The sequence below is a fragment of the Euleptes europaea genome, chromosome 3, assembly GCF_029931775.1.
Source record: "Euleptes europaea isolate rEulEur1 chromosome 3, rEulEur1.hap1, whole genome shotgun sequence".
NCBI classification, from domain to species: Eukaryota; Metazoa; Chordata; class Lepidosauria; order Squamata; family Sphaerodactylidae; genus Euleptes; species Euleptes europaea.
The window spans coordinates 106060116-106086153 of NC_079314.1; the positions used below are offsets into that span (position 1 = coordinate 106060116).

Sequence of the window (26038 nt, forward strand, 5' to 3'; positions counted from 1 at the left end):
ATATGAAACTATCTTATAGGGAGAGATTACAGGTCCACCCAGCAATATTGTTAACTCTGCCTGGCAGTGGCACTCAGAGGTCTTTCCCACCCCACTACCAATTTGGGGCCTTCTGTATAACAAAGCATGTGCTCTACTAGTGAGGGTCAAAACAGAAATGATGATGGGAGATCTGCAACTGGATCTTCCCACCAATTTAAAAAGGCTTCCATGTGGGGGGGAAATTCAGACAGAAAAAATGTCACCCCTCCACCTCCGCATGGTTTTGCTTACAAAAGCTGCCCTCCTCCCCAGGTATGATGTTGGTGAGGAAAAGAGAGACAGGCATACTTTTCCTTGCCCACTCTTTCCTCTTTCCACAGCTAATAACAGCACCAGGATTATGTGTGTGATATTGACTAGCGAAACCATGCAGGGATGGAAGAGTTAAAATTCTTTTCCTTCTGTACTGCAGCCCTGATCTTATTTGGTGCCCTGCACAACGGCTAATGCTGAAAATATCCAGTCACAGAGTTCCCAGTGCCTCACGTGTTATGGACCTGAGCTATGATTCGTTCCTCAATACATGCACAGTCATATCAATTTGTCCTGCATAGATTCTGGCCCAGACATCTCTGCTTACGTGGAATGTGTGAACTGATGATAAATATAGGGTGAGATCCTGTGACTCCTTCCCACTAGGTTGGATCCTATGACTCCATTCTACCAAGTCTTCCTCCAACAGAGCAAGGCTTCTTTCTATCAGAGGAAGTCTTCCTCCATAAGAAACAGTAATTCTTCACTGGATGAAGCCTTTCTTCCTTTTAGGACAACTTGGCTGAAGAGAGTCATATGATCCAACTTAGCCAAACGGAATCACAAGATCCAACCCACAGTCAGCAGCAATTGCAACTGTTGAGATCACAGGAACAGTGGCTGACCTATACCCATGATGTTCACACATCATCGGTATCATCTGATAATATACCTTGGGGATAGCTGGGTTTTTCCAGCAGTGAAAAAAATCTATTGTGTGAACTGTATCTAACAAGTGAGGGACATTATATATCCCACTGTTAATTCTTCATACTGTCTTTTCATGTTTAGCAGTTATAATTCTCACAAGGGACGGGACATTTTCCTGCTACTAGCTTCCTCTCTGGAGGGAGATCAATACAGAGGAGATGCCTGCCACTTACTGTTTGAACATTCCCATGTTAAGGAGTTGGGTCATAATAGAGCCATCCACTTCACCCAAAAAAATTCCAGTCTGCAATGACAGGGAGAAATAAAGAAGAAAGAGTAAAACAACAACAACAACAACAACTAGCCATAAACCTCTTCAGTTTTTTATGACTGCAATTAATCCCTTCTTATTACACAGTGAAGGACTTTCTGATTGCTGCTATTATTTGAAAAATCCTCGCTTTAAACAGGTGATGCTCTGCTGGGTTCAAATGCTGTTTTGAGAAGTGTGATAGATAGTGTTGAACAGTAGTAAGGGCTGCATACTTACAAGGGAGTAATTCCCACTAAACCAAACGGGATTTGCTTCAGTGTTCAGGATTACGCTGCAAGATATTGAGCTGGGAACCACCAGCAATAAACTTAGAGGGTGGACTAAGACAAGTCACTATTTCTCAGTTTGCTATATATGGGAATTTACACTGACATCCTAAACAGAAGAGCTAGATTTGAGCCCAGTAGCACCTTAGAGACCAACAAGGTTTTCGGGATATAAGCTTTCAACAGTAAAAACTCCCTTCATCAGATACAAATATCTGACAAAAGGAACTTTGACTCTTGAAAGCTTATTTATACCCCAAAAATCTTGTTGGTCTCTAAGATGCTATTGAACTCTAATCTAAGGCCATTTATGCATGGGAGGTTTTGCCTTGGATTTTTTGCTCTCTAGGTGCACGTTTTCCCAGATTCTCAAAACTCTGTATGGGGGTTTATTTTTGAATGTTGAGAATTTGGATGGGGAAAATGTGCATCTAGAGAGCAGCAAATCCAAGGCAAAACCTCCCATGCATAAATGGCCTAACTCTTCTACCACAGACCAACACAGCTACCCTCTGAAACTATGCTAAACAGAGTGACACCCTTCTAATGTCATGTGCGTGTGTGTGTTAAGTGCAGTCAAGTCGCTTCCAACTCATGGCGACCCTATGAATCAATGTCCTCCAAGTGTCCTATCCTTAACAGCCTTGCTCAGATCTTGCAAATTGAGGGCTGTGGCTTCTTTTATAGAGTCTTCCTCTTTTCCTGCTGCCTTCAACTTTTCCTAGCATGATTGTCTTTTCCAGTGACTCTTGTCTTCTCATAATATGTCCAAAGTATGACAGCCTCAGTTTAGTCATTTTAGCTTCTAGGGTCAGTTCAGGCTTGATTTGATCTAAAACCCACTGATTTGTTTTTTTGGCGGTCCAGGGTATCCGTAACACTCTCCTCCAACACCACATTTCAAAGGAATCTACTTTCTTCCTGTCAGCTTTCTTCATTGTCCAGCTCTCAAACTCATAAATAGTAATAGGGAATACTATGGCATGAATTAACCTGATCTTGGTGGCCAGTGACACATCCTTACACTTCAGAATCTTTTCTAGCTCCTTCATGACTGCCCTTCCCAGTCTCAATCACCTTCTGATTTCTTGGCTGCAGTCTCCCTTTTGGTTGATGATGGAACCAAGGAACAGAAAGTCTTCAACAATTTCAACAAACTTAGAAGGATATAAGTCTACTTAGAATGCCACTGAGAGTCTACTACTGCAAAGATTGCCAAAACAATGCATGTGCTGTATATGGATGTTGATGATGATGATGGAGGGATTAATTGCATTCCAAGGTGTTGTTCCAATCCAGTCTCCTTAAATTTTAAAATGATTTCGCCCACGTGAATCTTTAAGGAGGCGGCAGGCAATAAGCTTACTGCTGCATCCAGTGTCAGTTTCCCATGTTAGAAAACACTACCACACCAGCTGCAGGCTCTGAAGAGTCTCCTTTATTGATTAACTTCTAAAAATTGAAACCTTTTTGTTATATGTCGCCTGCTGCAGGTAAGTCTGCAAAACAAGGGATTTAGGGGGAGAGGAGGAGTGTGGAACAGGACGTTACAATTAGGGGAATTGTTATCAAAGCTGATTACTGTCCCATAGACAGGAAGGTAAGAATAGCCTTGTGGATCACACCAAAGGTCCTGTACTTGATTTCCAGTCGGATGACCCTGGAAGCTCACAAACAGAGCATGAAACAAGGTCACCCACTCTCAGTTGTTCAACCGGAGCTATACTGCCTCTGAACCTCAAGGTTCCATTTAACTGTGATGTCAAGAAGCTACTAAAAGATGCACTTCACAGATGATATTCGTGGTGTGATCAAAGGAGGCTGTGCAGCTTCAAGGGCATCCGCACACAGAGCCCCTGTCACGAGCGCCTTAGCAGTGACTGGCTAAGGCCCAAAAGAACTGCTCTAATATTATGCCAAAGACAGAAGTCTGGATTGGCAGGGGTCCAAAAAAGAGAGGGCATTTAGGTGTACCAGACACTGAGAGGAACCAGCCATCCTTTCAATAGCGCTTTTGAAAAAAAGAGTTGATTGGAGTCAGGTTGGATTTAATCTCATCACTTCAAATCAAAGTAATCCAGCTCAGTTGGCTTGTGAGCCCATCTGCAATCATGCTGCTTTGCTTAGATAACTGCAGCTATGCTTCCCGTTCTTTGGTTGCATTATTCCACTGAAACAGTACAAGTTGGTGTGACCAACACATATATCCAGGACACTGCTGGCAAAATTGCCACTTGGCAGGTGCAAAGCAGAAGGAGGTGTTAGAAATAACATTGGATGGAGGAGAGGACTGGGTGACTCAGAAGATCCAAGATATACCACCCCTTCTGGAGAATGAAGGCTTTCATGTTCCAATTGAAAAATTAGTTTTATTTTTAAAAACTTGGTAGGAATAAAGGTGATGTTTTGTTGTTGTTGTTGTTGGGATAATTTGATCAAGTGCAAACTATGGAGCTCAGAGAGATGTAAAGAATTACCATAGTTTTGTCTAAAGCTGCTCCCCTGTTTGCAGTTGGTGAATGCATGTGTAAACTGCCATCAAGTCACAGCCCACTTGTGGCAATCCCAGCATGGGGCTTTCAAAGCAAGTGAGAAGCAAAGGCCATTGCCTTCCTCTGTGGCCTTCCTTGGAGGTCTCCCTTCCAAGTACAGACTCTGCTTAGCTTATGAGATCTGGCTATACCATGCCTCCTTCCCTCACTGTTTGCAGTTGGAGTGTACCTTAAGGCATATACAAAATATTTGGCAGCAATTGAAAAATGCCACATAGACAGAAACAAGAACTGTTGTCAAATTACTGCAGGGTGAAGCTCAAAACCATCTTAACGATGCATACAGGAAGGAACCTCTCTGTGCACACAGATGGTAGCAGACCAAACACCATGGAATGGGCTTGGATCCAGATGACTGTGGCAGAAAATGATTGTTTTAACCACACCACATCCTACGAAACTCCCTCAGCGGCTGCTGTTAACTACGCTGTAGATTTAAGCTGTTTCTTCCCCAACTCATCTTGAGACTGGCAGACAGGCAAGGAGAAAGGATGATGCAATCATTTATTCAAGGGGATTTGGATACAGGATTGTCCTCAATGATGGGACAGCTCCCATGTTTAAATTATGCTCCTGTTGGGAAGAGTAGGTACAGTATTATCATATTAGAACAGGCACTTATAAATATATCTTTTCTCATGGATTTTGTATCTGACAGTCAAGAAGAGAACATGCCAGCTTGCAAGCATTTGTAAGGAATGGTGGTGAGGTTTTTTTTATAGGAGTGTTATTAGCTGATATCATGATCAAATAAGTGGCACTTCAGTATGGAATGATTGAATTTACTGCTATGGAGTGATGGCTTAAAAACAATAATTGGAAAAGACAGGAGAAGCAGTAAAATATTTTGTTTTAATACAAATGTTCATAAGGACCAGGGTTTTGATGTCTATATGGAAAAGAAAACTTGAAGTCTTGGGTAGGATTCCATAGTGTGCAAGCGGCAGAAATGTCTAGGTAAAAAAAAGAAGAAGAAAGGAGCAACGAAAACAGGGCAAGAGTCAGAAAGATTATCCCTCCATCAAGACTATCCTATTTGGGACAATAAGCAGATGGAAAGGAATTTCCAATACGGCCCTGTTGTTTGCACACTGCCGCTGAGGTAAAGCCTGGGGCACAGGAATGATGGAAGGAGTAGCACTACTACAGGAAAGAGAGGCCAGGAAACAGAGAAGGGATTCCTGTTACAATGGGATCAGTGTGGGTGAGAATTCCAGTTTAACCAATGTTATGAATGAGCAGCAGCAGTAATTTGTTTGTAGAGGAGTACAGCTAAGAGGCTTGTATAATGATGGAGCTGGGAGAAGGTCAGATTGCAAGCTATACAGTAACTATCCTGGACCCAGAAGCCAAACATTTTCAACCACAACATTCCCAAGCATACATTTTATGAGGGCTGCTTTTGCCCTCTTTGTAAATGGTCTAAGATGCAGCTGCCAGGCTGCTGTCAGGGGCTGGATACAAGGATCATGTGACCCCTGTGCTAAAAAGATCTGTCACTGGCTGCCCTTTTGTTTTCAGGTGCAATTCAAAACATCGGTTCTTACCTTTAAGGATCTAGCGATGCCATCCTGAGCAGAGTTACACTCTTCTAAGCCAAAGCCTATCGACTTCAATTAATTTAGAACAGTGTAACTCTGCTTAGGACAGCACTGTAAATGTCTTAGAGCCGGGGTATGCAAAGTACCTCATTCTACCATACTGTCCATCCTAACAGGTAAGATTCTCCATCCATGACCTGCAGAGCTGAGGCATGTCTACATTAAGCACTTTTAACTCCTGTTGATTTTAACAAGAAAGAGTTCAGCAGGTTTTTAACTCTCCAAATGAAATCAGGATGCCTAGAAAGTCTATGGAGTATATTTATCATATAAATATATATTCTATCTAGAAAAATACAGTTCTTCCTTCAGGTAGTGCTTCCAATGCTATTGCAACTGCCTTAGAAACTGTGATTGTACAAATTTACCAGACACTTATTGGGTATCACCTAGCGACAGCATTAATAGTTATGATGAACCCTATGCATTACCTGTGGCCTGGATATTGTGCTAGTGTGATACACTGGTTAGAGTGCTATGCTTAAATATGGAACACCTGGTTGCAAACTCCTGCTCAACTATATAAGCCCACTGTGTGGCCTTGGGCATCCCCAACTCTCCACTTAACTTAGCTCATCAGGTTGTAGAGGCTACAACAAGCTTCTTGTAATAAATCACAGTGGGTAGCTGTGTTAGTCTGTCTGCAGTAGTAGAAAAGGGCAAGAGTCCAGTAGCACCTTAAAGACTAACAAAAATATTTTCTGGTAGGGTATGAGCTTTCATGAGCCACAGCTCACTTCTTCACATCTGAAGAATGTAATAAATGTAATACCTACTTCTTGTAATAAAGCATATCACAAATACAGCAGGTTACACAAGGACTAAAATGTGGTTGGGGCATGCATTCCCTGAACTTATTTTTAAAAAGCTGCTGACCTCTGCTTCTTTTCCTTCGATCTAAACCCACCGATGTCTGCTGTGTAAGCAACTTTGTGCTTAGTTCATTCATTCAGTAATTCTTACCTGTTTGGTGAGCTTAGAAACAAGAATGAAGCCATTGTTGTCAATTAGGTAGCAGTTCAGAGTCTGATGCAATAGAAAAGAAAAAGATACAAGATTTAGGAGGGTATTTAAGCTTTATTAAGGCAATATTGCCTAGCATGCAGGTCTCTGTCTTATACAGAGGTCTGTTCCCATATTTCCCAGTGCCTGCTCAGGGTTATAGATAAGTAACCCAAGGCCTGGCAAAAAACAGTCTTTGGACCCTCCTCCTGCAGCCTCCCTAATACTGAAGGTAGACAACCTAGCATATTTAAGTACATTAAATATCAACATAATAATGTCTTATATCATTTAATATATAGACTTCAATGCTGACAAATCCATTAATAAACATGAATACAGATTCACTAGAAGGTAAACAGGCTTCCTGTAAAACACTGGTCTTCAGGTCAAAGGTGAAAGATTAAACAGGTGCAACTTAGGAAATATCAACCAAAATACTAGAGGCCTGCAGACAGGGCAATTTATCCCTTCTGCACTCCTCCCCCCACCCTTGTACCCTGGAAGACTTTGCCATTTTGTGATTCTGAAACTTTTAACAGATGATCAATGTTTTCATTGTACTGCTGTAGTATGGGGCTCTCTGTAGCATCTTTACGACAAAGTACAGTGTTGTATGCAAGTACTTAACAAGTAACTTCGAAGTAAAGAAAAGGCAAAGAGTATTCACGTGGTCATCTTCGTCCTCATAATTACTCATCTCTCTGTCTCTCAAAATGTTCTTATGAAAGACAATGAAACCAAATTAAATTCCTTTTGTTCATTTCACATTTGGGGCAAACGGGGTAACAAAATTCACTACGATTTTTGAATCAGTTCAGACAGTTCAATGAGAACATAAGAAAAGCCCTGCTGGATCAGACCAAGGCCCATCAAGTCCACCAGTCTGTTCACACAGTGGCCAAACAGGTGCCTCTAGGAAGCCCCCAAAGAAGACGAGATTAAGTTCTTCCAATTCTCATGCAATCCACAGAGATTATTGCTGCCTTTCTGCCATTTCCAATTGCCGAACACCTTGACCAGGCACTTCAAGCATGAATTCTGGGGTTGGGCCTGGGTTCAGGTTCCAACTCAAACAAAATATTCATGGAGTGGCCTTGGGACCATCATACTTTTCTCATCACTAAAAAAAGTCATTGAAACAAGAAGAAACAACCCCAAAACAATGTACGTATAACCAATCCTACCTCACAGGTATTTTACAGTGCTAAATGAACAAAGGCAATGCTGTTAGATAGTGTAACCCTGGATCATCAGAGTACATAACTAAACCCAGTAAAGAAATCCTAGCAACTTACGTCATCCTGACAGTTCAAGGGACACAGACCTTCTACACCACTGCACTGGAATAGAAAGAAGGAGTCAAAGAATATGTTGTTTTACTCTGCATTCATATGAAGAACATGAGGTACATCTGCAGGCATTGTTCAAGAATGGAACAGTTTAATTGTTCTACCCCTCATACGTCTTGTACAGATGGGCAAACTTCCCTACTGTTTTTCCCAGAAGGAGAATCATATTCGGGGAGTTAATCTGAGGGTATCACAAATGTCTCACTGTTCATCTTATTCTAAAGGAAACAGTCTTTTCTCTGGTGGGCAGAGACCATCTAGGAAGGAGTAGTTTATTTTGGTAATAGTTGCATGGGCAAACACTTTAGGAACTGGGATGTGTATGCTTTAAAAATAAATCCACATGCCTGTTCCTTCTTTTAATCCGACTCTCAAAGAGAACAGAAAAAGAATTAGAATGGTAAGGGTCTGTTAAATTGAAGCAATGTCCAAGAGAACATGGTTTTCGCCTTAGATAAGGTGAAGCCACTTCTTACACAGATGAAATGATGGCTCTCCACGGTTCTAAGGTCAACTATATCTTTTCTGTAATTTCATCTTCAGACTGAGTTTCATGTACGCAAATGCAAACATGTATCTGGGATTACTGCTTGGACAATTATTGTCTCTGTTGGCCATTGTCAGTTGCTTCAGCCAGTGTGATGAATAGGAACTAAGAAGTATTCAGTGTCAAAGCAATTTTTAGTAAAGGTAAGCACAGCAGAAACAGATTTCCCCTGCTATTAACAGGAAATATTGCTACACAATGGATAGAAAACAGTAATAGTGTTGGCTGCCTTTTACTTCCTGTCAACATTTGACAAATGATATATGAACAGTGTGCTGTGGCCTCAGGCACTGTCCATTTGCTTTAGCTGGAAATTTACAGTAAACCCAAGTTGATGTGTATCACAGCACTGAACCAAACAGGATGTGAAGGGTTAAATGATGAGTAAGAATATCCTGCCAATGCTCATGGCTTTGATAATTATCCTGCAGTCTGTGGTTACTACCACAGGTTTTTCTCTTTGTGCTTTTTTGCTGTTGTTTTTTTGTTTTTTTAAGTAAGTGGTTGGTAATATCTGATATCTCCCTCTTGGACGCACACCTTAATGTGGTGAGGGGGTTTGTGAGTGTCAGCAAAGCTGACAGCAATACCATAAGAGGTCTAAACTCTGTCAAGAGGCTAAACTCCCAGCAGAGTCACTCAAAGCAGAATGATCACAGCTGAGACATCAGATCAAGACGTATCCACCCCCTTCAGGGATCAAAGGCCACATCAGCAGAAGAGAACAGACAATTCCAGTGGTGATAGGGTGGAGGAATCCTTGAAGGATAACTACTAGGCAGCAGCAGTAGTGGAAGGTGACACTGGCAGAGGACCATTCATAGACAACAGCAATGCCACTTCAGCTAACCTTGGTTAGTACTACACAGGAGAAGGCAATGGCAAACCATTTCTGATCATTGCCTACCTCAAAAACCCTATGATGAGACAATCCAAAACAAAAAACATATAGTGCTGGAAGAAGGTACCCTCAGATCAGGTGGCACTCAACCAGCTACTGAGGAAGAGCTGAAGACAACTACAACTAGTGCTGTTCTTAATGACGCAACTGGACAAAAGCTGAAAGGACGTTCAGTTGTTGATTTGAATGGATGCAAAATGAAAGTCCAAAGCCATTCAACACATGCAATAGGAATATGGAATGTGAGACGTATGCATCAAGGTAAGCTCAGAGTCATAAAACAAGAAATGGAATATTTAAACTTTGCAATCCTGGGAGTGAGTGAACTAAAGTGGACTGGATTAGGACTAATTTTCAGTAGAAAATTAGGAAGTGTTTTACTTGGGAATGACAAACACAGAAGAAACAGAATTGCTCTAATAATGAGGCGAGATGTAGCACAGGCAGTCAGGGGCCATAATGCGAAGTCTGACTGAGTAATATCAATCAGACTTCATGGAAATGTAACCAACATTCAAGTTTATGCCCTAACTACAGATGTTGACGGGGAAGAAACTGAAATCTTTTATGCAAGTGTCCAGAAAGAAATTGATCACATTTAGGTATGTGCTAATAATCATAGGTGACTGGAACACAAAAGTAGGAAACAAAGCAGGATCAAATATTGTTGGAAGATTTGGGCTAGGAGCATGAAATGAAGCAGGAGAGTGACTCAGAATTCTGTGAAGACAATGATTTTTTCATTGCGAACGCATGTTTCAGGCAATAGATCACATGATTGTATATGTGAACATCACCTAATGGCCGATACAGAAATCAAATAGATTACATAACCAGAAGCAGAAGATAGGAACAATACACTGAAGAACTATATAGAAATGAAAGGACGACAGATTCCTTCCAAGAAGAAGAACCTACAGTCTTAGAAAGTGAAGTGAAAGCTGCATTGAGACCTATTGGGGGAAACAAATCAGCAGGAGTAGATGGGATATCAATAGAGCTATTTCAAGCCATAGAAACGGAGTCCATCAAAATCTTGGAAAAAATATGCCAAGGAATAATAATAATGTAGTAGATGGTAGGAATTATTGCAAATATTAATGCTACACATGTATTTGCTATGTTCCATCTATATATGTTAGAAATGCTAGAAATAGGGATTGCTGACAACTATATTCAGACTAAAGAAAAGGTCTCTCTGTATAAGTAGATGAGAAGGAACATGATACAGCAGAGGGGCCCCTGTTCAAGGAGAGTTTGTACCAGCCACTGTATAATGTATTTAAAGTAGAATGTGTCAACCAGACAGATAACAGAGTGCCAAGGATCAGGTATGAGCGAAACTGATGGCCAATTATGGGTTAGGAGGGTGTTGAAAATGAGATTCAATGTATTACTTTATGTATGGTCAAACCAATGAAACTGTATATTTATCAAAGTATAAAATGTAATGCACATCCTGTGTTCAACACACAGGCTTTGAGACAGGAGTCCCCTGTGTCGATTTATGGCCATAAATAAAGCTATTGCTTTCTTACACTTCTGATTGTGGTTTATTGATCTTAGACTGCATCAGGCAAATGGATCTATGTATGCAAAATTTCAGACTACACCAACAAATATGGAAAACAAAACAATGGCCCACAAACTGGAAACACTCAATTCATATCCAAAGTCTGAAAAAAGGAGACATCAAAGACTACAGCAACTATCGGACCATCATGTTAATTTCTAATGCAAGTAAAGTGCTGCTCAAAATCTTACAACAAAGACTTTTACCATATATGGAAGAAGAAATGCTAGTTGTTCAAGCTGGATTCAGAAAAGGAGGAGACACTAGAGCACATATTGGAAATTCACATTGGTTACTTGTGCCCAAGAGAGAATTTCAGAAGAAAATCAGCTTGTATTTCATAGATTACAGCAAGCTTTTGACTGTGGATCATTAAAAGCTATGGTTGGTTTTAAAAGAAATGGGTGTGCCACAACATATGATTGTTTTGATGCGCAACCTGTACTCTGGACAAGAGGCAACTGTTAGGACAAAATATGGAGAAACAGAATGTTATCCAATTTGCAAAAGTGGAAGACAACGATGTATTTTATCTCTGTATCTGTTAAATCTATATGCAGAACATATCACAAGGAAAGCTGTATTAGATTTAGATGAAGGTAGAATGCAAATTAGTGGAAGGAACATTAACAATTTGAGATATGCAGATGATACCACATTACTGGCAGAAAATAATCGAGACTTGAAACAACTCCTCATGAAGGTTAGAGCAGAACATGCCAAAACAGGATTGCAGCTGAACATCAAAAAGACAATAGTAATGACTATTTAACTGAAATTGAAATTGTTCAAGATTTCCTATTCCTTGGCTCCATCACCAACCAAAAGGGAGACTGCAACATCAAAAGGAGATTGAGACTGGGAAGGGCAGCCATGAAGGAGCTAGAAGACATTCTTAAGTGTTAGGATATGTTGCTGGTGACCAGGATCAAGTTAATTCATGTCATAGAATTCTACATTACTATGTATGAGTGTGAAAGTTGGACAATGAAGAAAGCTGACAGGAAGAAAGTTGATTCAGTTGAAATGTGGTGTTCGAGAAGAGTTTTACAGATATTGTGGACTGTCAAAAAGACAAGTAGATTCTAGATCAAATCAAGCCTGAACTCTCCCTAGAAGCTAAAACAACTAAACTGTGGCTATCATTCTTTGGACACATTCAGAGAAGACAAGACTCACTGGAAGAGACAATAATGCTAGGAAAAGCTGAAGGCAGCAGAAAAAGAGGAAGACCCAATATGAGAAGGATTCATTCAATCAAAGAAGCTGAAGGCAGCAGAAAAAAAGGAAGATTCAATATGAGAAGGATTGATTCAATCAAAGAAGCCATGGCCCTCAATTTGCAAGACTTGAGCCAGGCTGTTAATGATATTTTGGACATTTTGGAGATATTTTGGACATTTTGGAGATATTTTGGACATTTTGGAGGACATTAATTCATAGGGTCACCATAAGTCAGAAGCAACTTGAGAGCACTTAACACATACACAATATCTAACACTCACAACCGAAAAAATGACACGACGTTGTTTTCCTTAATTCAAGATCAACTAAAGTAAAGGAAGAATATAGGCTGTTTCTTGCTGTGGATCATCCATGTTATGGTTCAAATGTTATCCACACAGAACACATACCAGGCAGAAAGGAAAAGTTACCAAGACTACTCTGTGGTAAACTCAATGGCTTAGAGAAGTCTGTCATTAAAAGTACAGCCACTGGTAATCAAACCAACAAGTAGGAAAGGACGTCTGAGTTAAAATGATCAGGTAAAAGGGCAGGTCTATATTCTTCTTCTTCATCTAATTAAAACATGAAGGAAAATGCGGATGGATCCTCTAAAATATTTACCTTTCCACAGAGAATCCAAATCCCAGTTGTAACAGTACAAACTTATGAGCAACAGCCATGTTTTTTCTATTAATGATACAAAATGCATGAGAAGAAATAATTGGGGACTTGGTAATGTTATATAAATCAGAGTTAGTAAAAGATCTCCAAGTGTGTAAGGAAGCAGTCTATGTGAGGGGAGAACCATCACCTTCGTTTAGATCTCTTTAAAATCAAAAACGTAGGTCTTCGCCATGGCAGAGAGATTACAATATGTTTCTGTTTGATACAGAAATTTGCTCAATTTGTATTTCATTAACCAAGCTGTCATCTTGGCTGTAAATTTGCCTACTGCCTTGTCATTGTGCATTAGGCCAAAAAGTTATGTAACCCAGACAGCTAATTTGAGATGTAGATTCAAATCACTTAGCACCTACTGTATCCCATTTCTTTGATTAAGCTGTACTGTCTTGTCAAACAGGAATGCAAATATTTCCTGGAAATGAGAACTGATTGTGATAATCACTAGCTTGTTTACTCTTCCCGTGCCCATTTGCATACTTATTAACATTCATGGTGAGCTGCAGAAATGCCAGTACATGTTTCCGATTGGCTTTGCACCATGTGAGGTTTCATACCTGTCACGTGGACAATTTTTTGGGGGGGCAATATAAAGGCTGTTCCATCTTGGTGTAATGTAGTCAGCTGAGATTAGATATTATTCTGTTTTTCTCTAAATAAAAGCACATGCCAGAGGATTAAGTCCCAGAGAAGTTTACTAGAAGCCACGTAGGACTGTCAACAGGTTTGAAGAAAAATTACATTTTCCTTTAGTAGAGGCTTAACCTGCAGAAATTGGCATCTGAAGTTTTTAATGGCTGGAGATAAATAACATCACTTTGTAAATAACATCCCAATATGTCTCTGTTAAAGGGATAGGACACTCTTCCTCCAGGAACCCTAGGAACCACCTCAGACTTTGAACTATGCCGTCCTCCATTATCCAAGTCCCCTTCATTGGTTTGCATGATCCAGTCCTCTGTAACTTGTTCTGCTTTACTCTACAGAGAAATGTACTCAACTTAACACTCAACAGCCAGTCGGCAAAACAAATGACACATGACTACCAAAGCTTTATGAAGTACAGGCAAGGAATTCTGGGAAATGCTATGGTCTTCAAAAGTACTAACTTACATCTGTGTCATTGGGCTGGGAGATGATAAATGCAGACAAGCAGCATCCAGAAGGAGAATGGGAAGAAGAGAGGAAATGTCCATTAGTATCTCCTTATTGAACCACTATTGAGTACAAGGAGTGAAATGAATAAGAAATACCAGCTTGATATGGCCAATGTTTATCAGCTTGTATACTATACTTTTTGTACCAGAACTTGCAGAACTATCTAGCAGAAACTAAAATATATTAGGAATACACTTTGTTGTGATTGTCTGGATAACTCTTGATAAAGGACTATCTTTTTAAAAATTTCATATATTATGTTATATAATATATACCTAAATAATTATTTTTACTGGTTAAGCTATCTATTTTAATATTGGACAATTTTTACTGCAAATTTTATTAGCCCCCTAGCCAAAACAAATCTTGCAAGATTTGATAATCATCAAATGCACTACTACTAAATGGACTACTTTGAGTAACTCTAATGTATTCAGTATTAGACTTCCCTCTCCAAACTGTTCCATCATTTTTGATGGTTTTGCTGATTCCAAAATTTTATTTCAGCCTATATATTTACAGTGCAACAAAAACTCACAAAAATTCTCATTATCCCACCTCTGTAACCAAGCTCTTCTCTTACTGTCTTGAGTGTAATTATTTTCCAGTTTCTTAATGTGAAAAGGTAAAGGTAAGTGGAAGAGGCATTAAGTTCTAAAGTGAGTAAACAGCAAAACAATAAGTGGTTCAGAATGCACAACATTAGATTGTCTTAACAAGAATCTTTTGAACTGAGCTTAATTAACATTTTGAGTCAGAATGAATCTGGATTAAATGGAAGCAATTTAAATAGAACGGTCTAAAATCAGGATTGCAAAGAGGAACAGGTAGGCATTTTGCCTGAAACTGAAGAGGATTTTGAATGGCTGAATTGGTACAGACATAATTCTGCAATTAAATTTGTCAGCTTCATTGGATTTAATGCCATGCCAAGCTTGTGACTGTTAACATGAAGTTCCAAGAACAGATTGGCAGCTGATGTAGCATTAGTTATCAAAGGATTAGAAAAATGTGTAATTTAAAAACTAATCTATTGCACAAATCTGTTTAAGACAAATTTCACACAGGTTCTGTTAAAATGTGCAAAGGAAAATATCAGCTGTCCAGACCCCATGTGTGTGTATTATTATCAACATACCTTATATGAGACTAGTGAAAGAAGAGTGACCGTTCTGTCTCACACAGTACATCAGCATAAATATTGCCATTCTCACCTGCTGTGTAGCTGTCCACAACTTGCGTTGGAGTAATTCCAGTTTAATTTGCACACCCACAGCTATGGGGAAACAAAGTGAGGGGAAGGATTGGAGAGAAAAATGCAGATCCACGTTAGGGACAAATAAGAAATGTTTGCATGAAGCCACCAGAAGAAATCACACATTTCCAAGTGTAAACGACAGGTAAGTGCTGAGTCAGACCGCAACGTGAGAGTCAGAGGTTTAACAAGGTGTTGGAAAAGGAAGCGGCAACTGCTGTGCTGAAACACTGACACCCACCTCCCACTAAACACTACCAAGATACAACAAGGCTGCCAAAACACTCCCCCTTTGGCAGATTATAAAAGCCATTTGATAGAATGATGCTTTGATAGGAATCTTTGGCTGAAGACAGGTAATGATTTTTAAGAGAGCTGAAAATTGCCTGAGAGAAACGTTGCTTCCCAGGATGTACTTGCAATTTCCCCCCCCTGTCACAGATGCCTCTGGTCAAATATATTTTGCAAACAACAGACAAATCCTGCAAAACCCATTTAACAGAGGCAAAAGGAGAAGGCGGTTGAGTGTTCTTCATAAGAAATAATCTATCTTTTGCTCTTGAGAATAGAAAAACCACGTTTCCAGACTTATTCTATACAGAGTCTTATAGGAAACTTTGACTAAACTTGAGGACTGAACTACTACCCTAATGCTACTAACATGGCTATTCAGTGCAGACTTAATAATTTTAAAATAAAGGAGAATCAAGCCCTGGAAGACTTATTTCAATCAATGGTCTTTCCTACCAAGCCATGCTGCTCCTTCATAACAAAATATAGTACTTAGCATTTATATAGCGCTTCCAAGAATTCAAAGGGCTTCGCACACATCATCTCAATAATCCTTACAACAGTCCTAGAAGGCAGGTTAGTATCCTTATCCCCATATTATGGGGTTTTACCCAGTGTCACTGGGGTGTGTGTGCAAGGCTAAGCAAATAACCTCTTTGAAACCTGCTTTACCCATTCTTTGTCTCTCTCCCCCAACCCCAGCTCCTAAGAGCAGAGTGCAGTTCCCATCCATGCTATTTGTCTGGGTTGCTGGCAGGAACTCAGGCAGAACGTACTAAATGGGACATGAACAAATAAATGGCTTTGGGCATTCTGCTTCAGTTCCAGCCTGTCAGAACGGCTCCTTCCAGGCACTGCCCACATTCAAGCAACAAGTTCTGAGTGGTGTGTCAGCAAAGGGGCCAAACCCGGTGCTCGTAAAGCCTGATGCATTCTGCCTAAGGAGGGAAAGGAAGAAAGAATCATGGAGGAGTTTGAAGCAAAAAGGAACAGAGCCAGAGGGGAATGTGTCAGCGGCTGCTAAGATTGCCAACTGCCTGGAGGAAAACACATTGTCCCGCCCAGCTTAATGGGATCTTATTTACCAGGTGATGTTATTGATCTCCCATTTACACACATTAAGCCTCTATTGAAAGGGCAGGACCTTTTCCCCTTTGCCTGATGGCAATGTATCTGCTGCTGAGTGATAATATCAGAACTGAGATTCCAAGGAATTGTTTGGCCATTGCTGTCACAGTTCAAGATTTTATTCCCTCACTTTAGCTAACTGTCCTAGTAGCCTGTCTTTAAAGGACATGTTACATGCAGTTCTGTGATTCTTTTCACATGGTTCTTTTAATTTATAAAACACAGCCACTAGGCTATGAGTTCAAGGGCCAGAATAGCTTAAGGAGGAGAAGAGACTTTCTTCATCCTTTCCCCTCATGCCATCCTCTGGAGGAAAAGTCACCCCTTCGTAGCTGATCTTACCCTTTACCAGATCAAACATATTTTGAATTTCTGTTATGCAGATATTAAAGACAAACCTATTAATCTGTATAAAACCTAATTCTAGAAGACAAATTAAATAAGCTTCCCATTATAGTTCTGTATTTACAAAAGGCTTGCATTTTTCACAGCATCTAGAGTACAACTAACCCTCACATCACATGAAACTGCCTTATACTGAATCGGACCATGGGTCCATCAGGTCAGTATTGTCACCTCAGACTGGCAGCAGCTCTCCAGGGTCTCAGGCTGAGATCTTTCACATCACCTACTACCTGGTCCTTTTTAACTGGAGTTGTCGGAGATTGAACCTGGGACCTTCTGCATGCCAAGCAGAGGCCCTATTACTGAGCCATGGCCCCTCCCCTGTTAAGTGTGATAAAATATTATACATATATTTTCCCTCAGTATATCTGTAACTCAGAGCGGTGAAAGCACACTTTATTTTCAAAACTATGCAGGCTATTACAGAGTAAATAAATGCAACAAGTGGAGAAGCAGTATTGCTCAAGCAGTGACCAACCTCCAGGTAATAGCTGGAGATCTCCTGCTATTACAACTGATCTCCAGCCGATAGAGATCAGTTCAGCTGAGAAAATGGCCGCTTGGGCAATTGGACTCTATGGCATTGAAATCCCTCCCCTCCCCAGACCCCGCCCTCTTCAGGCTCTGGCCCCAAATCCTCCCACCAGTGGTGAAGAGGGACCTAGCAACACTAGGGCAGCCGCAGATACCATCATTACTGGCCTCCCTACCTTCCAAAGTGAGTGGAAGGGTTGCCACCTGTATGGTGTCCACAGTTTATTAATTTGCATGCCATCTTTGCTATGGGGTCTATTATGGGGTTTGAGGATTTTATTGCTGCTTTTATTGTTTTATTAGCGTGTATGTTATGTTTTAATACATGCCCTGAGCCAGCTTGCTGAGGAGAGCGGGATACAAATTTGAAAGGAAAAAAAAGACACAGCTCTCTCTTGGATCCCCTTCACCTTAGCTGAAAGATAGAGGCCTGTGCTTTGCACTCAAAAAGGTCCCAGTTTCAATTCCCGAATTTCTGGTTGAAGAATCTCAGGTAGGTTGGCTGGAAAAAAACTTGCAATTCAGAGTTGTATGAACCAATGGTCTGAGGCAATATATGGCAGTTTCACATGTGGATTATTTTACATGCATGCCAATATGTTTTTCCTGGTGCCACCACTAGATGGAGGGGGGAAGAGAACTGAGAGAGTTGTTCGCCTAAACCTTTTTGTGTTCATGGGATAGACAAGATTAGAAACAGGGAACTCTTGGTTCACATCTCAGTCTCTTACAATTGCTTATTCATTTCAAATATCCACATCCTGCTCTCCACACCCAAAATGTTCATCACCCACAACAAAATTATTAAAGCACGTATCAATACAACCGAAAAGGTCCAGCATAAAAAGATAAAACGCTTTGAGTAAAGTAGGTAATAAACAGTCACACAGAAAGCCATATATATATACATATATATATATATATATATATATACACACACACACACACACACACACACATATATATATATATATATATATATATATATATATAATGTATATGTATAAAGCAGGAAAAAAGATTTTAAAAAACAGCTGCACTAAAATCTAGTCCTAAAACCAGGCATAAAAATTTATAGAAGGAAACAGGGTGAAAGAGGACGAACAGAGTCCAGCAAAATACCTGGGAAAATAAAAATATATATAGATTTTTGCCTGGTCTCTTATGCTTAAATTTGGCACCAGGCAAGCTACTATGGGAAGGAGATTCCAGAGCTGATGTCTGAAACTCCCTTCCTTCAGCCTGAAGGCAGGGGCACTTGAGACCAGTTCTCAGAAGAAGAAATTGAGGCGCAAGTTCGAAGGTAAGTAGGCAATCCTTCAAATATGTACACTAGCCTATTAATTCTTGGAATGGATGCTGGCATTCAGTTTTGAAGCAGTGCAAAACCACAGAGCAAACTTAGTTTTGTGCATTGAACCTGGCCAGCAGCCATCAAGGGCACAGTGCATCATTTCTGCTTCTGGAGCAGCAGTGTCGGCATCCTTCATGTTAGTTTTCTAATGCTGGTACATCTCACAGCATCTGTATTAAAAAATGAACCTGACTGCTACAAAATGGGGAAGGGAGTTATTTCCTACAGCTGCTTTCTCACTGAACATGCGAGAATAGGATTGCCAACTGCCAGGTAGTAGCTGGAGATTTCCTGCTAATTCAACTGATCTCCAGCCGACAGAGATCAGATCACCTGAAGAAAAATGGCCGCTTTGGCAATTGGACTCTATGGCATTTAAGTCCCTCCCCTCCCAAACTCCACCCTCCTCAGGCTCTGCCCCCAAAATCTCCCGCCAATAGCAAAGAGCGACCTGGCAACCCTATGTGAGAATGAACAGCCAGAGAAGACTCAAGATCCATCTGGATCTAAGTTCTTTGGATGTCGTGGAAGTAGAAAAGACAGGGCTGAATTTTGACTTGGTGCTTTAGACTAAGTATTAGTTGAATTATACTGGGGATGCAATGCAGACCCTTTCAAGACAATAAAAGCCAGGATCTAATTAGACAAGTTGTTAAACATGAGTGGAGTTGGGAGAAACCCCAACCCAACTTGTGTTTAATCTGTGATCCAGCACTTACCCTAAAAATAGTGGAGGGACCAAATCAGCTCTCGAGTACAGTGGCAGGAGGGCATCTTCATTCCCTCCCTTCCACCCTCCCCACTTTTGATAGCAGAAATGTTCTGTAGTGGTTGAGCTGTTTGCCTTACTGCTAGTTTCACATATGGACCTGGGCAGATTTCAGTCTGAGTGCTTAAGTCCTGTTAGGCAAGACCCTACCCATAATAATGCTCTACCTCAGGAATCCTCAACCTTTTTGAGCCTGCAGGCTCAAAAGAGCTGGTGCAGGAGGTGGAGCCAACCACAAAATGTCAGTTGTTGAGGTTATGAATAACTCTAATAGCAGCTCTTCAACATTTCTGACAGAAACTCTGTTTTACAGGATGCTTTTTAATCTACACAGCAAACCACGGCAAAGCCCCACCTAGCCCTGTTTACTTTCTAAAATCCCTTGCTAGGCACCAGAAACGGTTTTAGTGGGTGCCGTGGCACCCATGGCCACCACATTAGGGACTCCTGCTCTACCTTGTTTCCATGGGAAATAACGTTTCTATGGGAAATAACTAGGGTTGCCAACCTCCAGGTGGTGGCTGGAGATTTCCCGCTATTACAACTGATCTCCCGCCAATAGAGATCAGTTCCCCTGGAGAAAATGGCTGCTTTGGCAATTGGACTCTATGGCATTGAAGTCCCTCCCCTCCCCAAACCCCACCCTCCTCAGGCACTGCTTCAGAAACCTCCCGCTGGTAGTGAAGAAGGACCTTGCAACCCTATCTGGAGAAACCTGGTAGCCTTCTTGGAGGTGGGGATAGTAATGCTGCTGGGAAGGTAACTCCTGCCACTTCTAGTCATCTCTCTCTCTTTAAAAATATGTACAAAAGATATGTGTGCAAAAGCATGACAGTGACAGAGTACACAACTTATGATAAAAGGTAAAATGAAAAAAATGTCTAAAATGAAGAGCAGTTACAAAGGAAGCAGTCTTGCCACTAAATTTTAGAAGAGATTCATATTCCTCTTACAGCAGCACACCAGGGAGCAGTTAGCCTCTAAAAAAAAAAGCAGCTGTTTTGAAAATAGAGGACAAGAAGACTCAGGGAAGGCTGAGTGTGTCATGCATTACCAGCAGCTTGACAGATACCAGCCAATCAATACCTGGGACTCTCACGTGATCAAATTCAAAACTACTTATAGCAAAGCATTTGCTTGCTGTAAGAACGGCATTTCTCATCTCTGGATACAGCAGTCACACACACACCCGCCCCAAATTTTAGCAACTTGTAAACATTGTAAACAGAAGGGAAGATGACTGGGGAAGGCACTGGCAAACCACCCCGTGAACATAGTCTGCCTTGGAAACGTCGGGATGTGATGTCACCCCATGGGTCAGGAATGACCCGGTGCTTGCACAGGGGACCTTTACCTTTTTAAACATTGCCTATATAAAACCATATTGTTTGAAAAAGGCATTATGATGAATATCCTTCTGATCCTATCAGATGGAGGAACATTACAGGCTATAAAGGGGGTTAGCTGTTTGTTGATTTGGTTTGGAAGGCACTCTGCCTTGGAACACGGGAGTACATTTCATGTTGTCCTTCGAAACCAACTCAAGTGAGAATCGCTCCCCTTACCGCAGCCGGATTGTATCACTGGGAACAAGCATTAGTCAGAACACGCGGCTTTCATAAGCCTGTTGAGCAGTGAATGCCAGGACTGCTAACCTTGGAAGCACAAGGAGTAAGTAAAAATCTCCTGTTTTCACTAAGAGACATTGAAATCCTAACAGATAGTTCCAAACGAATGAAAAACATGGCAAGGAATCTATTATCTCCGCATCCTACAGAAAGCACAGAAAAGGCTCCCACTGAATGTAATGATTTGTACAATGGGCAAGACAGAACAGTAATGATAAAGGCGAAGATTATTAAGGAGCTGATGTGGAACATATTAACATAAAGTAGAAGAAGATAAAGTAGAAGGAGCCCCGTGGCGCAGAGTGGTAAGCTGCAGTACTGCAGTGAAAAGCTCTGCTCACGACCTGAGTTCGATCCCGACGGACGTCGGTTTCAGGTAGCCGGCTCAAGGTTGACTCAGCCTTCCATCCTCCCGAGGTCGGTAAAATGAGTACCCAGCTTGCTGGGGGTAAAGGGAAGATGACTGGGGAAGGAACTGGCAAACCACCCCATAAAACAAAGTCTGCCTAGTAAATGTTGGGATGTGACGTCACCCCATGGGTCAGGAATGACCCGGTGCTTGGACATGGGACCTTTACCTTTTACCTAGAAGAAGATAGAAGATGAGTGGGGGGAAGGGAACAGAAAGGTATGTGAAAATATGATGGTAATAGGAAGGCAGTTCAAGGCCAGCCAAAGGGGTGCTTTCTCAAAGTCCAATCTGCACACAGGTAGACATATCAGACACTGTGCCGACACTGTGTTGGGTGGATGCATGTAATATTTGTAGATGGACCTTCTAAATTATGCAGAAATACAATTGGGAACAGCCTGCCCTTTCTCCTTCTCTGTGTTCTGCGGGAACATATGGTGAGCAAGGCACTCATCCATCCTTCACAATGGAAGCTGCACACTGATAGACAAACACCTGGTTATCTCCACCTCAGTTGGAATTGTTATATGACATGCCGATCCAGCAAGACGAGATGAGATGCAGGATATCCAGAGGCAGGTCTTCTGATGTCTCTATTTTTTTCTTAAAATCAAATGGGGGGGGGGGATTTGATTGGGGCACTGTGAGAGGAAATTTAATAATTTCCGCTTGCTATGTTCCTCATCTGAACTGCCCTCCTAAACTGTTATTCGTCCCACCTGGAAAAGTGTATTTCATTTCTCCCAGGTTTTGTATACAGTAGCCAGGGCACAATGGAGCATATGTGTCACATGGCAAGGAAGAAATTCCTCTCTCCTAGGAGGTGTAAATTTTATTACTGGCCTTTTATGCAGGGACGTTTCCTCCGTGGTCACCCTGCAGACTGCTTCGGGGCTTCCCTTTGATTATTCATCATGCCTTTTCTGCCCATCAGAGGTTGCCTCGCTCTCCCTGCCCATTTTGCCCACATTTTCCAGATTTGTACTAAAACAGCATCTGGAAAATGCAAGCAAAACGCGCTGGGAGAGCGAGGCTACCTCTGAAGGGCGGAAAAGGCATGAATAATCAAAGGGAAGCCCTGAAGCAGTCGGCAGGGTGACTGTGGGGAAATGTTCCTGCACGAAAGGCCACTGACTCTGATCATCTCCTGTCATTAGAATATGAGTTAACCAATCATTTTCTCCAGACTGTAATTCACAGAAATCTTGCAAGAAATCCCAAAGCAGACAAGCAAAGTATTTAATTATATATATTATTGGTTCAAGGCAGCTTACAATATCAATTAAAGAATCCCCAGCTAACCAAAGATAAAATAGCAAATCCCAAACCCTTCTCCCTCCCCTGCTTAAGAGATGCCTGCCATTTAAATTCCCTCACAAGCCCGGGCAAACAAGCAGGCCTTGCAGGAGCACCTGAATATCTCCAAGGAGAGGGGCCCCTCTCACCTCTTCAGGGAGCCCATTCCACAGAGCCGGGCCATGATGGAAAAGGCCTGGGCTCTGGTCAATGCCAGATAGAACCCTCTAAGTGGTGGGAGAGCCAACAGATTATGAAGAAGAGTTGGCTTTTATATGCCTATTTTCTCTACCTTTTTAAGGATAATCAAACTGGCTTACAACCTCCTTCCCTTCCTCTCCAACAACAAACACCTTGTGAGATAGGTGGGGCTGAGAGAGCTTGAAGAAAATTGTGACTAGCCCAAGGTCACTCAGCTGGCTTCATGTGGAGGAGTGGGGAATCAAACCCAGTTCTCCTGATTAGAGTCCACCACTCCTAACCACTACACCACGCTGCCTACCTGATGACTGTAGTTGGTGCACAGGGACTTATGGAAGGATATGGACTGTAAACATTACTCTTCATTTTATTTATTTATTTTCAAATGTGTAATGGTATAGTATACTCCGATCTTGTCAGATCTCGGAATCTAAGCTGGGCTGGTACTTGGAAGGGAGACCTCCAAGGAAGACTCTGCAGAATAAGGCAATGGCACATGAACACACATGAAGCTGTCTTATACTGAATCAGACCCTTGGTCCATCAAAGTCAGTATTGTCTACTCAGAATGGCAGCGGCTCTCCAGGGTCTCAGGCAGAGGTCTTTCACATCACCTACTTGCCTAGTCCCTTTAACTGGAGATGCCGGGGACTGAACCTGGGACCTTCTGCATGCCAAGCAGATGCTCTACCACTGAGCCAGAACCCCTCCCCGAGAGGGGAGAGGCAAAGCACCTCTGCTTAATCACTTGCCTTGAAAACTCCACCGGGGATCACTATAATTCTGCTTGACTTGACAGCACTTTACACACACACATTCTTTTTACATATTCAAATGCAAGTTCATACATCATATATTATTATTATTAAGATATTTACACACTGCTTCTCTCCCCAACAGAGACTCACAGTGGCTACAACGTTCTTCTGTCTGCCTCCATTTTATTCTCAAAACAACAATCCTGTGAGGTAGGTTAGGTTGAGAGAGCATGACTGGCCTAAAGTTAAACAGCAAGCTTCCATAGCAGATTGGAGATTTAAACCTGGATTTCCCAGATCCTAATCCAACTGCTACACCCTGCTGGCTAAGTAATACCCCCCAATCCTATGCATAGTTGTTGTTTTTGGCCATCAAGTTGCAGTCAATTTATGGCGACCCCAAAGGGTTTCCAAGGCAAGAGATGAACAGAGGTGGGTTGCCATTGCCTGCCTCTGTGTAGCAACTGTGGACTTCCTTGGTGGTCTCCCATTAAAGTACTAACCATGGCCAACCCTGCTTAGTTTCTGAGATCTGATGAGACCAGGCGAGCCTGGGCTATCCAGGTCAGGGCATGCAGTAAGTCCCAGTCAGTTCAATTAGGCTTACTCCCAAGTAAATACGTATAAGACCGCAGACATAGTAATCTAATAAAACACATATTTTGAGCCTGAGGGACAGAGACTTATGCACCATATATGAATGCTTGAAGAAGTTCTACTGAGGTTTTGTTGAAATTCTCCATAGCCGTTTTAGAAACAATGAAGCACTAATAGTTGGATGGCTGCAGGAAACACATAACACCAATGCTCCAGCATCTGCACTGTCTCCCTTTTTTCTTTTGGGCATAGTTCAAGGTGCTGGCCTTTACATTTAAAGTCCATAATAGCTTGGGTCCCACATGTTCGATCATGACCATAAACATCAACTGAGGATGCTTTCCAGAATGCATCAGCTACATCCCAAGTTTAAACAGCATGGACTCGTAGAGGCATGTTCTTGCTGGCTACTCCACAATTTGAAGTTCCCTTCCACCAAGCCTGGCAAAGTCCAAGCCTGTGTTTCTTCTGGAGGTGCTATATGACTGTTTAGACTGGTTGTAAACAGTACATAGGCAAAGATAATTCTAATTGCGTGTTTTGATTTGATTTGTGTGTCTTGTTTTTAAGTGTTGTTATTCATATCACACATTGATAAGGGGAAGGACAAAAATTGAACGAGATAAAATAAATGAGGAAATACTTATGCCGCCCTAAGCAGGTTGTTGTACCAACTTTCATACCTGTCTGGCCTGGGACTACACTTTGACAGTGCTTTTCTTATGTCCACACTGTCAATTCCAGCTCTTATCAGATTCATGACATGCTTGTCCTCTTTATGCTGTTTTGACAGCTGGCTTAAAAAACACACAAGCATATTTTCAGAGCAGTCTTTCAGTCTTTTCCATTCTTTCTTAATTGACATATGTCTGTGTTCACCAGCTCCCCACCCCCCCAAGTGCTGACCCTATCGTTACTGAATGTCCAAAAGCCGTTTTGCTTAAAAATAATAAAAAGGAACTCAAGCAAACACAGTATGTCACGGGGGTGGAGGAGTGCTGGAAAGAAGTCAAAGCCCCAAAAAATGAAGAGTAATTTTTCAGGATTTAGAATCGAGGATAGAGGAGACTAAAGGGAAATTCCATGCAAGAGAGAGAGAGAGAGAGGAAAGTTTGATCAGAAAGGGGGAAAATGTCAGGAAACAGAATAGGACACATCACACAGAGATTTACAGAAGAATATCTGCCCAGGTTCTGTACCGAAAGTCAGCATAAATATTATGCTGACTTAAGGAGGTAAAATTCATTGCAGGTCTGTGTAAAAGGGATCTC

General features: G+C 41.4%; 1 protein-coding gene across 1 annotated transcript in view; it reads right to left on the reverse strand.

The window, feature by feature from the left end:
* The window catches only part of CACNA2D4 (calcium voltage-gated channel auxiliary subunit alpha2delta 4), a 171546-nt gene that overhangs the window by 21734 nt on the left and 123774 nt on the right, over nucleotides 1-26038 (reverse strand). Inside the window, exons 26-29 of the mRNA XM_056846716.1 lie at nucleotides 15354-15415; nucleotides 7999-8043; nucleotides 6662-6724; nucleotides 1179-1249 (exon numbers count right to left, since the gene is read on the reverse strand). Of these exons, the coding sequence (XP_056702694.1) occupies nucleotides 1179-1249; nucleotides 6662-6724; nucleotides 7999-8043; nucleotides 15354-15415 (241 nt within the window). The remainder of the gene's footprint in view (nucleotides 1-1178; nucleotides 1250-6661; nucleotides 6725-7998; nucleotides 8044-15353; nucleotides 15416-26038) is intronic.